General features: G+C 39.4%; 1 protein-coding gene across 3 annotated transcripts in view; it reads left to right on the forward strand.

Moving 5' to 3' along the window:
- The first annotated feature begins 5,579 nt into the window (after positions 1-5,579).
- Positions 5,580-17,481, forward strand: part of macrod2 (mono-ADP ribosylhydrolase 2) — a 377,161-nt gene continuing 365,259 nt past the window's right edge. For all 3 annotated transcript variants that reach the window (XM_076077082.1, XM_076077083.1, XM_076077084.1), the window contains exons 1-3: positions 5,580-5,794; positions 10,133-10,234; positions 14,407-14,529. In XM_076077082.1, coding sequence (XP_075933197.1) covers positions 5,758-5,794; positions 10,133-10,234; positions 14,407-14,529 — 262 coding nt within the window. In that variant the 5' untranslated portion in view covers positions 5,580-5,757. The remainder of the gene's footprint in view (positions 5,795-10,132; positions 10,235-14,406; positions 14,530-17,481) is intronic.

A 17,481-nucleotide genomic window follows, 5' to 3' on the forward strand; every position in this document is an offset into this window, starting at 1 on the left:
GCTCAGCTCCATTTAGGTGTCCCGGGAGCCATTCCAGTGTGCCAATATTCATAATGCAAGACTCTGAGACTGACTCACCTAAATGGAATGCAGGTATCATTAATGTTGAAAATGACACTTGGGTTTTTCCACTATGGCGTGTAAAAATGTCTGCAAACTATTGGCTATTGACAGTAAGGAAACTGCTACGCCCTTTTATGCTCTACAATCGATTTTCTCCTGTATGAATTCAACTGTCAGCAAAAAAATGATGAGAATAGAAACAAGCGCTTTGTCTTGGATTCTGATGTGGTGGTCCAAAAAATTAAAAACTTGGTCGATGCTTTGAATTGAAAACTTGTCTCCCATCAGTACGTCTTGGTGGCTCCAAAGTCTGAGAATTATGTGACGTCGCTGGTTAGAGTCTGACCATGGAGCTTTATTGCATGGCATCTTTCTCTCTCTCTTTCTTTCTCGCTCGCTTTATCTCTCTCTCTGTCTCTCTTTCTCTCACTCTTTAGATGTGTCATGACACGTGTCTCTAGATGTGTCATGACGACACAGACATGATTCATTTGAGGCCTTTTTAGCTTCTACATCTTGAGACAGATTCACACTCGCGCAGGCTTTTTTGCTAGTAGCTATGACCTGAATCATAACCTTTGAAATCAAATGCATCAACATTTTACTTTTACAGTGCTATATAACCTCATATTTGAAGACGGTAAAAGAAAGGACCTTCTTCAGGCCTTCCTATTATACTTGAGAGTTAGAACCAGAAAACATGACAAATGATTTCCGCTACGATGGGCAGTTGAAGCATTGTGTTTTTGTGTTGTCATGGCAGAGATGCTGCACTGTGAATATGTGCACAGTCAGAGGGAACACGTGATATCTTGATTTGTCTGCAATATAATATCAAAGAGATTTCTTCCTTTCTGTTTGTGCTTTAGTTTATTGTTTAATTTTAAAAAAGGGAAAAAGCAAAGTTAAAAACCCCATAGCTTCATATATTTATTGAGCTGGGATCAAAAAGAACACACCAACACTGTGTGAGAAGAACTATCCTGCAAATAAAACTGTTGATACATAGAAGCCATAACAGTTTGGATCACTGTAGTGCATATGTGCTTTGAACATGTTGAACATCAATCCACACTAAATCTATTCAACTTGGGTTCAGCCAGCGATCAGGAAGGAATTCCTGCTGCTTTGAGCGGGCAGAAAGCAGGCACGCTCTGGTGTGAAGAGACATGCTGGATGGGGGCTTTATGAAATACAGTTAAATAAACAGAGGGAGCCGTAGCAACACATTCTGCCAAAGCTACAACCCACAGGAATCCTGCAGGAAAAGAATACACACAGTGTGATGTTTTTTATATCCAACCCCAAACCCATTCTAAGGACGTAGACTAAACCAAGTACCACTCAGTAAACCACTATATTCACATTAGTGCATCACAACGCATCTCAGGACAAATTGCTCTTGCAGCTGGATTACAGACGAGAGGCGATTGTGATCTACAAGAAGAAAAATGGTTGTAATCATGAATGAAACAGGTGCCAAAGCCATGAATAATAAATACTGTAGGAGATTGGAGATATAATACTATAATCTCTAATTCTGAGATACAGGGCAGTAGCCTATACAGCCTGAAGCTGAACACAGGAGGAGTTTTAGAAAGAAAGGTTCATATCTGGTCTGAACGTTTTTCACACATAAAAGGAGCAGCTATGAGTAAGGATGAAAACTTTGTCAATTTAAAGAAAAAAGTCATATTTATGGGACAGGAAAATGGAAAGAATATAATGTGAAAATAATGATTGGCCTATATAACCAGATGGTGCAACAAATGACTGCTAGAACTGAAAGAATTATTCAAGTCGAGTGTTTTTCTTGTGTACTACAGAGTAGATACTGAACACATAAACAAGCATAATGAATGTGACGAGGTGTGCTTCAGACTCATGGTAGACTGTGCACGAATGGGCTAGTCTCTACCGAGGTACTTCTCAGAGGTTTTTGGCTCCTTTCGTCAGAATAGCTTCTTACATCTGTGGACCAGATGAGCATGATATAAGACAGGACACAATGGACGATGGGGGCAGACAACCGTTTGATTGAGAAGGTTGAAAAGGACCCACACAAACCACCAAACTCTAGTGTTTTCATGTTCAGGGTTGGCATTGCGTCAAAGACAGCACTCACAGGAAAGGTTCTCTTGCAGTTCGGGAGCGCTGCAAAACTATTTCCATCGCTAATGACTGAACATTAGAACTATTTGTATTGTTTATTGTGTGTGTGAAATTGGCTGAGGAATTGTTTCCTTTCCGAGAAATCACCTTTACAGACCCTACGGGCTTTAACATGCTCTCTGTGGATTGACACTGTCAAACCTTTTCTGAGGCTTTCAGTTCATTCCCTTTCATTGTCATTGGCAAGATATGAAAAACAGTAAATAATTGAAGGCCTCCGCTTGATAAGTCTTAAGGGCTAATTGAAGACATGGAGCCCCCCCACAGAGTAGAGGTATTTAGTCTGCAGCAATAGGCTTGAGCTATGACTGTATTAAACAAATCATGTTTTATCATTAGACACTGACTGAGAACAGACATGATGATACAACCCAAACCAGACAGTCACAAAAAAAAACATCAAAGGACTTACGGATATTGACATAAGAACATGTATAAACAACAATTGCCATAATTATGATTCCTTTAGCCTCTGGGCTCACTTTAAGTCATGGGTAAATTTTGAGCATTTCTCTGTAGATAATTGTGTTGCTTGCTGTAATTACGTTGCTGCGATTATAATAAGTGGGATATGAAAAAACATAGGTATCAAGCCAACAAGAGATTAGACGATGCACTGTTCTTGGCCAGTGACTTGTAGGTACAGTCACCGGCTTAATCTCCTTGTGCTGTAACCATGGCGATAACAATTGCCTACGCAGTCTTACACAAATAGATCCTTTTTGGAGTATATGTGGAGTATACAGATTGGGCCCTGTACAAGCAACTATAGTCACTGGGAACAGCCAGCCAAGTTGTATCTTTTTGCTGCTCATCAGACATGGTGTTGTCTGCATTACACACTTATAGCAAATACGAGACACATTGAATGTCGTTATTTTAAATCACCCTAAAACAATGAGAAAACCCGATGAGTCTACAGTTTCATCGTTTGCTGATTCGTGTTAGGTGACGAAATTAAAAAGAGACAAAAAAGCCCATTTATCGTGATCGTGAATGAACCCAGGACTCCATAACACAACATTCAATAACACTTTAAGGCCCTCCACACCCTCACAGGTGCTTTCCATTACTCTGGCTGATTGGACCTTTAGTCAGGTGGATCGACCTTGAAATAACGGGATGTCACAAAACTCTATGGACCAATAAGAATGATAACGAGATAAGTTGTCTCGCCCTAACCGGTGCAACATTACAGAAAACAGGAGAGTGAGGGAGATGTGATGTGCCAACACAAAGGTTTAATCTGACAACATAAGTGAAAACACATGTGTGAGTGGACTATGGATGTCAAGAGGCTTCAGTCTCATAACTGAAACTATAGTGTAGTTGGGTGTATATTAGTATAACATAACAGTTTAACAAGAAGTTTAGCGTAAACAGAAATACTTGAGGATTTCACTTCCGCTCAAGTCTAATAGAAATTTATGAGGCTTTATTGAAAGGTCAAAAGAAAAGGTCAGAGGTCAGGGCCACACACTTTGCATTTAGCGTCTTTCACAAAGACAGCAGGGTGCGAGGCTTGCTGACGAAGGTGTTTTGAGCCAGTCTCCTTCTAAATATGACTCCCCCAGATATCAGAGAGAGCATATGAGATTATTTAGAGCAAGATTGCCTAATGACAGCAATCCCCACACCCCTCAGTGAAATATCTGCCAGTCTTTATAAGGTTAGTTTAAAATCAGAAACCTGTTTTAATATATTGTATGTAAGGCCAACTCTGACTTACTTATTGCTAGTCTCAGTTTCTTAACAGCATCACTTTGTGTGTACTGCTGCTTATAATGTTGCAAGATCGACATCTAGTGGTTTGGTTTGATTAGTACAGACAGAAAACAGCAATGGCCACTTCATTCAAATCTCCTTTTTATATTTGAATATAGGGTAAATGGAGACATTTTCATCTGCTATTCCAAGGGCTGTGGCGATGTTCTGTAAATGTCCCAATGTGGTTTTATAGAGAACAGACACTGATACAGTATTTTATGTTTTGTAAATCCATATTAGATAGAGTGGAAACTAATTAAAATATTACAAGGACAAATTATGAATCTATGTGCCAAATGTGAGAGCTGATTACGTTGTCTTAATTTCCTAAAAACGGCAGCAGCTCAATGAGATAAAGATCTTTAATTTGACTGGAATATGAAACGTCTGGTGAGAGAATTGGGAAATGTAAATCCTTTGCACTTTGTAATATTAGTTTCAGAAATAATTAACCCAAATGGAGCAGGAACATGGCTTCCACCTATACGGTCAAGTTACTGTTAATGTTATAAATGTAATTGTGAAAACAAAAACTGCTGACATGGAAACTGCATGCATTTCACTAAAATAACCCTTCCCTTAAAAAAAAATCAAGATCAGAGTACAGCTTGGACGAAAGATATTTTCCACTCTCAGATAATGTCAGCGGTCTCAGGAGCAGATGGGTCTGGACCAGAGCAGAGCTAACACACAACAGATGACAGACGGTGGTCTCTGGAACCAGCCTCTCTCATACGACAGCCGGACTTACTGGTCCGATCTGGTTCATCCTGTGAGATGCTGTCCTCTGCCACAAACAAGAGCAGGTTACCGTGCATCTGTGTCCTTTTGTGTGTTTAGAGACAGCTGTTAAAGTATTATTACTATAAAACATAATAATAGTTACCTCAGATACTATTGGCCAAAATTATCATAAAAACTGTTGCTGTGATCCAAACAATTACACAGCAATTATAGTCCAGCGTTACAAGGCAAATCTCACGCATATCAGGAACAATCACCCTATCATGAAAATATGGACACATCATAACAACTAAACCCATCGTTCATTTTCCAGTTTCTATAAAAAATAATTTCTAAACTATAAAACAAGTTTGAATGATAGGAATATTCAGAAGTATGATTATTATTTAAACGTTATTATAATATTGGCCTATAAAACAAATATAGTCTAATACTATAACATAGCCTATCATATAACTGTATGCACATGCACAGTTTTCTCTGCATTGGGATCAAATGTTAACCAACTCTACTGCAAAATACACTGTCGTATAACATAAACCTATTAAAAGTATGTATTTATTTATCATTTACACGACTGTTTCCTCGCTAAGTTTACTTGCAGTGAGTCATAGCAGCCCCCACTTATTGCAGTTTGCATCCGAGTGGCCCGGCGTTACTAGCCAAACACTTCACACGGCAGTCGGACGAACCACCGGAAACAACCTACCATGCCTCCGCAGCGCGTGGACCTTATATGATTGACTCAGTCACCGGACCAATCGCGTGCACACTTCCTGGTTTTCGACTCCCAATCATTCAGCCAGTATTCGTACACATAATTTACGGCGCGCTCACGGTAGGTTGAGCCCACTGAGGTCCATAGACATTTGACAGCTTCACAGGTGAGACAACCGTCCAGAGGCTGTTTCACTTTACATTTCAGTTTTTTCCCCCGGAGCACTATTCACTGTGAGCCTGGGTTTGCCACAGTCAAAAAACAACCATTCGAAGTCAAACCATTCCGGCAGCATGAGCAAAAAGAAAAAGGACTGGAAGACTGAAAAAGGTAAGGCTTGTTTTGGGGAGAATGGGGCTATCATCATCTCAATGGCAGACAGCATGAATTCAACCATGCCAGAAGATTGACATGCACTCTTCCTGTCCTCCCCGTGATGCTGTGACAATAGGCACTTTACTATCTGGACTACTCGCTAGTCCCATACGGTGGCTGTACAGATGTTATGATGATGTTGCGCCTCTGTTTAGCTTCCGTAATGCATGTTTGGCATTCGCAGCAACACTATTCTCATAGTGCGTCTTGCATGCTCATTAGCTTACGTTTAAGCCTCTCGCAGATTTGCGCCGAGCCCTAATGTACCTGTTCGAGTACCCCCCCCCAACTAACACATCCTGCCTTCCACCTGTGTGATACACCAACAGTGAGTTGCAAACAATTCATTCTCTGCTGCTAAATAGCCCTTCAGCCGAAAACAGCAGACCCAGCGTGGTAAAACAAAGGAACGGAGTGTCTAATACTTTAAAAACGTGGTTATTCACAATTTCTCAGAGAGTTTCTTTGTTTCAAACCGTGAAAGTTGCGAATGATGCTAGTTATCAAACTCGCCTATTTGACTCAAAGTCCTTTCAGTTTCGGAGACACGGTGGGCTGCAGGCTAGACCTGCTGTTGCTCAAAGGGGCCGAGAAATGCATGCTAACTCCTAGCTATGTTCATAAGTTATTCATTTCATGACACAGTAAAGCTCTTCCACGCTAGACGACGTCGTCACAGCAGGTGCAGCACAGGTGTAATCAATCACATTAATTAGTCGCGGCTCCATTCCGTTTATGCCACGTTGTCCATCTATGTTACTGAGTAAGCATGCGCAGAACGAGGTCCCTGCAGCTAGTAAACACCGAATGGAATGGAGCCCTCATTAATGATGTTCATTCCACCTGTGGTCTTCGTGCTGTGTAACGTCAAGGTATGTGCAGCACTGCTGCATGTGATGAAACTGTATTCCTGTTCCTTGTATTTCCAGCCCTAGCCTCTGTTCAGAATGGACGTGACCTCAAATAATAACTGAAAGAAAAATAGTTTTTAATAATGATATTGTTGGGGAGTTAATGATTGGAATTTTTGGGTCTTCTTATAAAGTACTGCAGCTCGCTCAGTGTCCGCCATCAAGCCTGTTGACTCGCGCCTCATTGTTTGTGTATTATGGGGAAAATCTTTAAAATGGTCATTTAAATTCTGGGAGCAAAGGTAATAAATAATCTTAGCCAGATGTTTCCAGTTTGAGCAGGTAGTAGCATGGAGTGAACATCAAAGCAAATCAGATTTTATATTCTGAGCATACACCCTCGAGCTGAAATTGTGTTAAGAGGAGATCAAGGCAAGTCAAAATGTGAAAGAAATTCTAAAACTTAAGGAATTTATTGTGATTATATTTTTAACTGGTGTTTTGACCCAGGGCTAGACTGTAGGATGTGTCAAATGTAGTACCAACAAAGATAGATCAATATACATGTTGTGTTTGTACAATCAACCTTATTAAAACGTGCCAGACATGAAACGGGAATATTGATGGTATTAGAATACCTCAGAAAATGAGACGTAATGTGTTTTGTTATCACTAGAATTTTGTTAGAAAAATCACAAGGCACTTAGCATCATCTCCGGTAACACAATCTTGTTACTCGCATTATTCATATTATTAATATTATTAATATTTATTAAGCTAATTGTGAGCCCATCCTGTTCTCGTGGCATCTAAACTAAGCTGTGGGATTCTTCAATGACTATAAGTTCAGCAGAGTGACAAAGCTCTTTAGTGTGGTCCAGAGAGCTTTGCTGTGTTCAACCTCTGAAGTGGCTTTTTAGTCATCCATGTAGAATAAAAGCAGCCTTGGGAATGACAGGAGTGGGCAAGAGGGAGAGAAAACGCATCACAGCAACACAGGGGATAGACTGGATATCCCCCACTGCGGAAATACCTTTTAATTGTAGCCTGACTTACTGCAGGATGTTGCCAAAGGATGACTTAAGGATCCTTGTGTTATTATAGACAAAGCATCAAAGCTTAGACCTCAACATTTAGTTGTTAAGAGCAAATTATGGTAAACTCTTAGGATGCTTTTGTGTAGCGTTGTATCACATCCAGTTTCATCTTAAACTGTTTCATAGAGGGGATGTTTTAATTGACCAAAGTCCACGCTCTGTGCACTGGGGTATTTATTTGGCGTGGGATTTCACAGTGAAGCACGTAAGGAGGATGACGCTTGTTTTGCAGAACAGCCCGGTGTTTTCTGAAGATTCAGTAGCAAGTTGAGGCTCTTTTTACGGTCATAGAGATGAACATTAGGAAACAAGCTGTGAGGACCCAAGAGTGATGCAGCAGTACAAAGGTTAAGCAGCAGCAGCAGCTGTGTGATGTTTCTAATGTCGGCCGGTCGTGTAGGAATTTGCTCCAAAGCCCACAAACAAATAACAAGAAGTACTCTCACTTCATGCACACAGCAGCTTAGGTAACTAGGAGAAGCTTAAAAGGGTAACGCATTTCTCTATACTGACTACACAGTTCTCTTTACCACCATGCAGCTCAGAACAATGGTTAATCTCACAACATGCACTAATGCAACCAAAACACTTTATCTCAGAATCAGCACTTGTACCAGAACAGCAGGTATCATTACAATATGCATCACTACTCACTACCACTAAATGAAGTTAGTCATGACAGAGTAAGTTTCTCCATCTACAGTAGAGGCATCACAGACAAACTTTTTCTCATTTAAGTTCTATTGCAAACTATTGGCCATTTTTTTACATAGCAGCTATTTTGACATGTCATAGCAGGATAAACACAGTTGTAATTAGTAAAATTAATTATTGTCCCATTCTATATAGTGTGTGGCAACCTCCGTTTCTGCCGAGTGAAGCCAATGCGGAAGTGTCTTAAAACTTGCATTCTCTCTACTGGCAGGGGGCGACTCCTCCGGTTGCAAAAATAAGTCTGATTCTATGAGAAAATGACTCTACTTCTCTCTTGATTCCTCAGTAAACATTGTGAACATGAGTTTATGGTCTCAATCTCTAGTTTCAAGTCTTCTTCAATACAGCATGATGTTCATTTAGCAAATTATGGTCCATTTAGAGTCAAATAGAACACAAAGCGGAGTATGCTGTAAATGACATGTTGCTGCCACTAACAGAGCTGGACACGGCGTCTCTACATCACTCCGTGTTCCAAATTATGGTAAAAAATACTTCTGTTCATTGGTTGCTGAAAAGCCAAGATGGAGACGGCCAAATTGCTGAACTCGAAGGCTTCAAGACGGCAGCCCTCAAACCAATGTGTGACATCACGATGACTCCGTCCACTTCTTATCTACAGTCTGTGAGCCAGCATACACAATACCAGGGCCCTGGCCCACAAATGGAGCAGTTCCATAATTAATGTTGTTAAAAACAGCTGTGTTTACCCTGCAATGTTAATGTCAGAATGGCTGCTGTGAAAAGGGCCTGTAGATGATAAAGTCCCATAAGAATTACTTCAGGGGCAGAGCAGCACACAGCTTGTGCAAAGCAGGACAAACATTTCAGAGTGCAATGCAGCTTCGGCAACAGGGTTGCGTAGTGCTGTGGTTCTCATCTGACAGCCATGGAGACACAAGAGTATGCACATTTTCAGTCCAGCCAATCCACACAACAGCCAGTTTCACTAATTATCACCCCCACAACCACAGAAGAGGGACGAGTGAGGGAAATCAAATGGTGGTGAGGTGTCTGATTGGAGGGCGAGCCTGCATTGTTTTGGGTTGTTTTGACACATGGCTGAGAGCCTCTGATGTATTGACTGGGGTAGACTGTGTACTTGTGTTACTTGCTACACTACTAAAGTGTGTTTGAGTAAGACCCTACCAGCTCCTGGGGTGCTCTTTCATTGCAGATCCTGCACTTTGACCATGCAATCCAAAACGGGATTTTAATGCATGAAGCAGGATCACATTATTAATTATCACTTTATTTAAGATCCCCATTTGTCATAGTGTCAGTTTAAAGAGGTGTGGAGCTGGAGCAGTGAGGAGTGGGACATGACTGATTATGATGATGATGATGATGATGATAATGGCAGTACCAGGTGAGCGGTGGAGGATGAGTCTGAGCAACTGTCTAATATCTGTCTACTACAGCTATGGGTAGAAACCGTAAGACAGTTTGTGAGGTTATTGATGAATTAATAAGTGCAAAGATTTAAGTGAGTTTATGTGTCTCGCTGGAAATTAATATTTTATTTATTAGCTGTCTATGCCAGTACCAAGTCTACTTCCCTCTTTATCGCTTTTATTCTTCCATGGGACCGGCTTTACTCATGTTTAATGTATGGTGTCTTTCCTCCACAGAGAGACTGCTCCGTCTGGATCGGGAGGAGAGACGCAAGGAGTATCGCCGTCAAGATTTTGTATCTTTGGACAAGATCTCAATCTGGGGAGAGGAAAATAGACGTAAGAGAGTCTTATCAGCGACACCCAACTCAAGACATTCAGCAACAATAAGCTGACACATAATGACACTGTTTACACAGCCCAAAGTTATTATGCAATGATTCTGGTGGCTACATTACAGTTTTTAGGTTTCATCCTAAGTATTTTACCCAATGTTATGCATTTAGCCATACTTATCTTTGTATGAAAATATAGAGAAACAAAATTCTGCACATAAATGAGCTGTGCATGTATTTTTCCGTATGCTGGTGCTTGCATGATATTGGTAATATTTTTCTAAATTTGCAATTGGGTTATTCTATGTTTAAGTGTGAAATATCAAATTATTATTATTTCTCATTTCTTTTTAGTTAACGTTTAAACCAAAATTATGATGTGAACATTGCTTGATATCAGTGGTGTATAAAGTACCCAAAAGCCATACTTGAGTAAAAGTAAAGATGCCTTACTGGAAAATTACTCCAGTAAAAGTCATCTATTAGAATACTACTTGAGTAAAAGTATCTGATATTTATTGTACTTAAGTATCAAAAGTAATTTTCTGATATTAAATGTACTTAAGTATTCTTATTCTTTTAAGTGCTGTGGCACCATGACCAAGGACATGGAGCTGTGTTGAAAATAATTGGGTTGGCTGTGATCCATCCAGGAGCAACAATGTTCAACATAATATATTGTACATAAGTATACTTTTGCATCTACTATGAACTTATCATCATAATTCTCCGAAAAGCAATATGACACTATGAAGGAGTTGTAACAGTGCGTTTATAAGTATGCTCATTCTGACTAGAGGATGTAGAGGGCAAATGCATCATATTGTGTTCAGCAAAAAATATCCACTTGATGCATCAGGTCAGTGTTTTGAGAAAGGACACCTGCCTTGTAAACTCATATGGGCCTGATTTGAACACAATAGGCAAAGGTTTTGCTGAAGCTGAATCTGCAATTGGGCGACTGCTACCATCATAACTCCATCTGATCATCCACAAAATGACTCTAATATCAAAACATGATCAATACTAAAGCAGCACCGAAAGTAACAACCCAGTCATTACTGGAAACTGAAAAATGTCCTGTTCATCTTCAAAAGACAATTCTAATACAATGTAGCTTCTTTACATTCTATGTAAAGAAGCTACATTCTATTAGAATGTAAAGAAGCTACATTGTATTACAATGTAACTTCTTTACATTCTAATATAATGTAAAGAAGCTACATTGTATAGAATGATTCTATTGAAGTTATTCCTTTTTAAAATGTTTTAGACGAGTCACTAATCACTTTAAAAGAGTGATTATAGCTGATTTAACTTACAGACATGAGATTGATCTTCTCATGTCACTCTCTTTATACAATGATATAAATTCATCCCCGTTTTATTGATATCTTACGAAAAGTTACTCCTCATTTTTCGTGCGTTTTTCCTGCAAAAGTCCAGCAACATGAGTCTGTTTTCGCTTGTTACACGCATACTGTCTTTTCAAAATAAACTTCCATCTTCACAGGAAACAACTAAGGTTTAGGCGATGAAACTACTTAGTTAGGTTTAGGAAAAGATCGTGGTTTGCGTTAAAATATCTACGGAAGTGGCGTTGCTTAAGTACGGAAGTCACGTCACAAATAAATCAACATTGGCTTCTCGTTTCACGCACGGCACAAACTGCGGCCTCCTGGAGGAAACACCAGTGTTTGTTTGACCCATCCACCTCTCCTCATCCCACCCGTCCTGTGTGGAATTCTACTCGTGTTGTCGCTCGCTAGCTATAGCATGTAGCATCCTGGGCATCACTGGGAATCAAAACACCGCGGCTTTGAGAGCACTTGTTTTGCGCATTAACGTGATTAACCAATGATTTAACTTGCAAGCTAGGACCACTGATTCACCAAACCTGCTTGCTTGCAGTCTCTGTTCCACCACAGTCCCCGACGCTGGTCTCATGATTCATTTTGTTTCTAAAGATAGATTTGATTTTGTAGCGAGTAACGAAGGTTTCAGGGGAAATGTATCGGAGTCAAAGTATCAGTTTTCTTTGCAAAATGTAGTAAAGTAAAAGTCAACAGAAATATAAATAGTAAAGTAAAGTACAGATATCCAAAAAAACGACTTAAGTACAGTAACGAAGTATTTCTACTTACTCTACACCACAGCTTGATATGCAAGATGAAAAACCGTTAACATGGTTTCTCAAGAAGTGACAGTATTTCAGGTTTTAAAAAGAGCTAGTCCCCAACCAGACAGCACAGGCGGTTTGCTAACTTAAAAAGTGATTTGTTTGATGAGGAGAAGGGGATTCGCCATTGTTAGTAAAATAATATGAAAATGTATTTTTGTTCACCAAGCTTCTATTGCTTCTAATTTCTTGGAGAACATACAGCATGGAGCCGAAACCGTTTTGCATCTAAAGTTAGATTAAAGGCAAGTGTTATTATGGGGGCATGTATACATAAAAAACAGTGACAAAAATCAATAAAGAACACTTCTTAATTGAAAATATGTTAATGTTACCTGTCAGCCAACCGTAACAGAGCTTTATAACGGTCACAAACCAATGTTAAGTAGGTTAGAGCAGTGTTTCTCAAATGGGGTACGAGTACCCCTAGGGGTACTTTGGAGTACTGCAGGGGGTACTTGAAATGTCTTTCAAATGTTAAAAAATATCACTCATGCACACTAATTGCTAAAATGATGCTATAATAACTTCAATAAAAAAAATGTAAGATTGACATTTTCAATGTAATCGTTAACTGCCGTAAACTGTCAACTGCTGCAACAAATGCAATCAAGTTCATAATTCTGTTTGTTCAATGTGACCCGGGAAGCCAGTTTCCATAATGAATAACGGACAAAAATCAGGGAAACGTATTTGTGGCTTGCACCTGAAAACATAGAGAAAGAAAGTGAGAACAGAGCACTGAACACTTGAAATGTAGCATTTAGGGTTTTTCAGTTACAGGGTTGTTGCTTAGTAAACCAGACACTGATGGTGCACCGTATTGTAGTTCTAACATTACCTCTCTTTTTCCTACCAAAAATGTTTTGCGTTAAGGGGTACTTGGCTGCAAAATATTTCAAAGGGGGTATATTATTGAGAAAAAAGTTTGACAACCACTGTGTTAGTTTAGTGCTAAGTTTCAAAAGTACTTATATTATTATAGCATTCACATTCTAAGTCACAACTAATGATGCTACAAAGTTACTCTTATTAATAGTATGTCTTTTATGTAAATAACATGTTTCAATAAAAATAAAGCAATTTAGTATAGCATAAATAAAGGTGACATTAAAGTTACAAATAAGACTGTTACATAAAGTTGTCAGGGTAGTTGGCTTGACATGGAATATAAGTGCTCTGATGTGAGCTTAATGCTGCAGGGAGGTCATGTATAGAAAAAATGAGGTTGGATGAAGAATGCAAGCGAGAAGCTCGCACAGCAGACTACAAGTGATGCTTGGTGCAGTGAGGTAGAATGTTAACTTGTTTAGGAGTGATAGAAATAGATAGCGTAAACTTGTCTTGGGCACAGTGCTACAGTCTGTAGCTTTACATGAAACCATCTTAAGAGACGTGTGACAGTGACAAGACGGCAACTTAAAAAGACAAACCTGTGCTTGGTGATTTGCACACAGCTGCTGTGGTATGCTGTCTCTGCATTAAATTAAACAAGGTATAATAACTTTGTTGTGGCTCTTAGCTGATGTATTCTTCTGAAGAACCGGTATGAAACAGACTGCTGATTCACAGCTCCTTGGTTATTAACATTTGACCACACATTGCATCACACAATTTGAAGTGTTTATGATAAAGAAGGAATACAAATGAGAGAATGCTAATTGTGAATTCATATTCAGTGTCCATGTCAAACACTATCTAGAGTCGTGATATTACAGTATTTTCCACTTTTTTACTGTTTTAAATGAAATTCTATGAAGTATTGCTTTATAGAAAACTGGAAAAAACAAAAATTGAGTCTATTCTCCATCAACATCATTACATTTAACTGAAGATTTTGTCTTTTAAAGTACATTTAAGAACCATTCATGAATCTGCTTTGTGTCTGTATAAAGGAACAAAAAATGTGTGTATTTATTGAGGGACATCTCAATGTTTTGATCTTCTGTTTTGAATGAGTGCAAGGAGTTGAAGTTGTCTTTATTTTATTATTTCAGCCAATGAAAAAGAAGAAGGGAATGAGCAGACGGGCGGGGCGGGGACGGACGGGCTGAGTGATAAAGTATCTCTCTACAAAGGAGATATTACGGTCTTGGAGGTGGATGCCATTGTCAATGCAGGTAAGAATCTGCCCTTTGACCTTTTGGGAGCTGTTGGATGGTGTTTGCTGCTGGAAGGCACCTCGGCTCTTAAGTTGTCCTTGGCTGCCCTCTACTGTTCAGACTCAGAAAATGCTGGTTGTGGAGGCATTGCACATGTGATGAGTGTGTCTGCTCTCCTGGATCTGACCTCCCGTAAGCTGCAATACAGGGACTAGATACCGTTCTGACCTTTTCTTTCTAATGTGTAGTTGCAGTTCCAGCTCTTTCTCCTACCTCGTGCCAGTGAAACTGTCTGGTGACTAGTTGTTCTCTCGAAAACCGATGTTGAATACACTCATTGTAAGTCGCTTTGGATAAAAGTGTCTGCTAAATGACTGTAATGTAATGAAACACGAGGTTGATGACTGAATTCATTCTGATTTGGTTGGAAGTTACAATTATCTCATTCGTCACGAATGTAGCATGTGCGTGCTGTAAGGAGTAGCGGCCGCATAGCCATTGCTTCAGTTAAGTAAAGATTTGTTATGGTGACTCAAGGAGAGGATGTCGAATCAAAGAGAGTCAGCAGATCTTTCTTTTTCAGAGATTTGTGCTACTGTTATGTCATTTTCTGCAGTCTGCTCACAACCTACACACATCAGAGTTGCTGAAAGATTGCTTTACCTGTTGCTTCTGCAGCTGATGCTCTCAGCTCTTTTGCAGCTATAGACTTGATAGTCCCAGCCTGTAGCTGTATAACAGCAGTATGTTAAACATGGTCTACTTTGGCTTTCTGCAGTTGTGTTTCATAACTTTTAACCTTCCTCATGCGGTATTTGCAAACACGCACACATTACACTCTACCAAGCAGTGTGCATCTCCTGTGAAATTACTACTCTGTAATTCATGCATCTGTTAATCTTATTATTTATAAGATTAACAGATGTGATAAACAGACTGATCTGTGGGATAAGGCTAATGAATGTAATATATTATGTAAATACCCATCCTGATGTGATGAGGATAGGGTGACATGACATTCTCGTCAGCATCATGTAAAAGACAAATATGGGGTTTAGTATACAAACACCTGACACACACACCTAAATGTCATGGCAATTTTCTTGCTTTATCAACATTTTGACCTTTTTACAAATGTAGCATCTGTAGCTGATATTCTACTCTTCAAGTTTTTTTTTTTTTTTTTTTTTTTTTTTTTGATAACTGCTACATGCCTGTATGCTATTTAGACATATCTAAGCTCTGTGAAGATAGATATCAAGTCTAGATTTGTATTTTATTTATGGTAAGAGTCACTGATAGTATAGACTGATGCACTTTTACCCCATTTTGTCACCAGTCTATGTTCTTTACAGTTAGTATCTTTAAACAAACTAAGGTTAAGACGGTGAATAAGGCGAGCAGGGTTTTTATTAAGTGGAAAATAGGGCATATGAGAATGGAAATGAGGTGCAGGAGGGAGCATTGCACCTTTTTTGTTTTAAACTGTTGAATACTTTTGTAAAGGCGGGCAGTTTATTTCAGCAGTTAATGCTGCCAGACGTCCAGGCTCTGATTGAGCGCGGTGGCCAGGAGGTAATTCATTCTGTTTAGCAGGCTGTCAGAGGGGCTGAAAGGTTGAAGGAATTGCTGAAGCCTTTTATAATTTCCAGAAGGTCTCAGCAGTTGGCCCACTGCTGCTCTATTGAGACTGCAGCACCAGTTGTCTTTGTACAGGTGGTTGGACTGATAAGAGCACCCAGTACAGTGGACTTTACTGCCCAGTTTCCATCCACTATCTATGACTGTTCTGCTCAACAATAGTAGTATGTTGTGAAGGTCTGTTTTAATGTGAATAGAGTGCTCCAAACCATGGTTATTTTTGTCATTGGTAACAAAAGACTTAGATTTTATAGTATGATATGATAAATGGTGGTTACAAACTATGTATTAGTTGAATAGGCTCAGGCTGTTGTGGCTCTTGTCCAAATTGCAGTGCGTAACAAAGTTCTGAGCTGCATGTGAACAAACATTGCGGATGTTGAGCAAGGAGTTTGATAAGATCTTTGGAAAGTTGGTTCAACTTCTTGCCTTTCATCTGTTCACTGTTTCCAATCTGTAGCCGGCAGTACTTCCTTTTTCTCATGCTGCCAGTAGACTGCTGTCTATGAAGTGTGAGACTTATGAGAAAAAATATTAGCCCAAAGCTTAATGAACCGTCTCTCGGAATGTCTTTTCTCAAACAAGTGCAGTGATGCTAATTATGCAAATTGTCGGTAAATGTGAAGGTTGCTGTGTAAAATGTATGGAAACATGAAGGAAGCAATACATGTTCCACTATTCACATATTTAGACTACATGTGTTCAGTGGAGATGAACTGATGTACAGCCGCTATAATCCTGTGCTGGCCCACCTGCTTGCAGTGTTAAGACTGTATTGTTCTTGCAGTCGAACAAAGCAATTTAGCATCAGGATATCCTACTGATATGTGAGATGAAATAGTAACATTTTGGTCATTACATATTATGATTTCTTATTTTTTAAGACTGCATTAGCATGGTTTTCTAAATGCATTGACTGTAGCTCACAGGAGCGAACAATTACTCCCAAATGTTAACTGTTCAGGAAGTAAGTAAAGCTGCAGTGGTTCTTGCTTGTTTTCAGCTGACCTGTTCTTTTGTTTTATCACATAACATTTTGAATTTATTCTATAAGCCAAAGGCACAACATTTGTGCAACAAGGTTTTGTCATGACGGCAGCAATATGTTGGCTGCAAAGGAGCAATGTCTGTAATTTTAAGGGACACAGGCCACTTGGTGCTACTGTTATGCTGGCTGCCTATAGCTTTTAGGGGGTGTCAAGTTGCTTTATGTCCTCCATTAAAGTTTAATTATTAGGCTCATTGAGTTTTTAATTCTTCCTTAATTCTGTTTGGCTGGAGGTTGAACAGAAGGTGCTGAAACTGTCACCTGGGTGAGAGCCTGGAGAG

Source organism: Anarhichas minor, unplaced genomic scaffold (genome assembly GCF_050575085.1).
Source record: "Anarhichas minor isolate MPS153535 unplaced genomic scaffold, ASM5057508v1 ptg000058l, whole genome shotgun sequence".
In the NCBI taxonomy this organism is placed as follows: domain Eukaryota; kingdom Metazoa; phylum Chordata; class Actinopteri; order Perciformes; family Anarhichadidae; genus Anarhichas; species Anarhichas minor.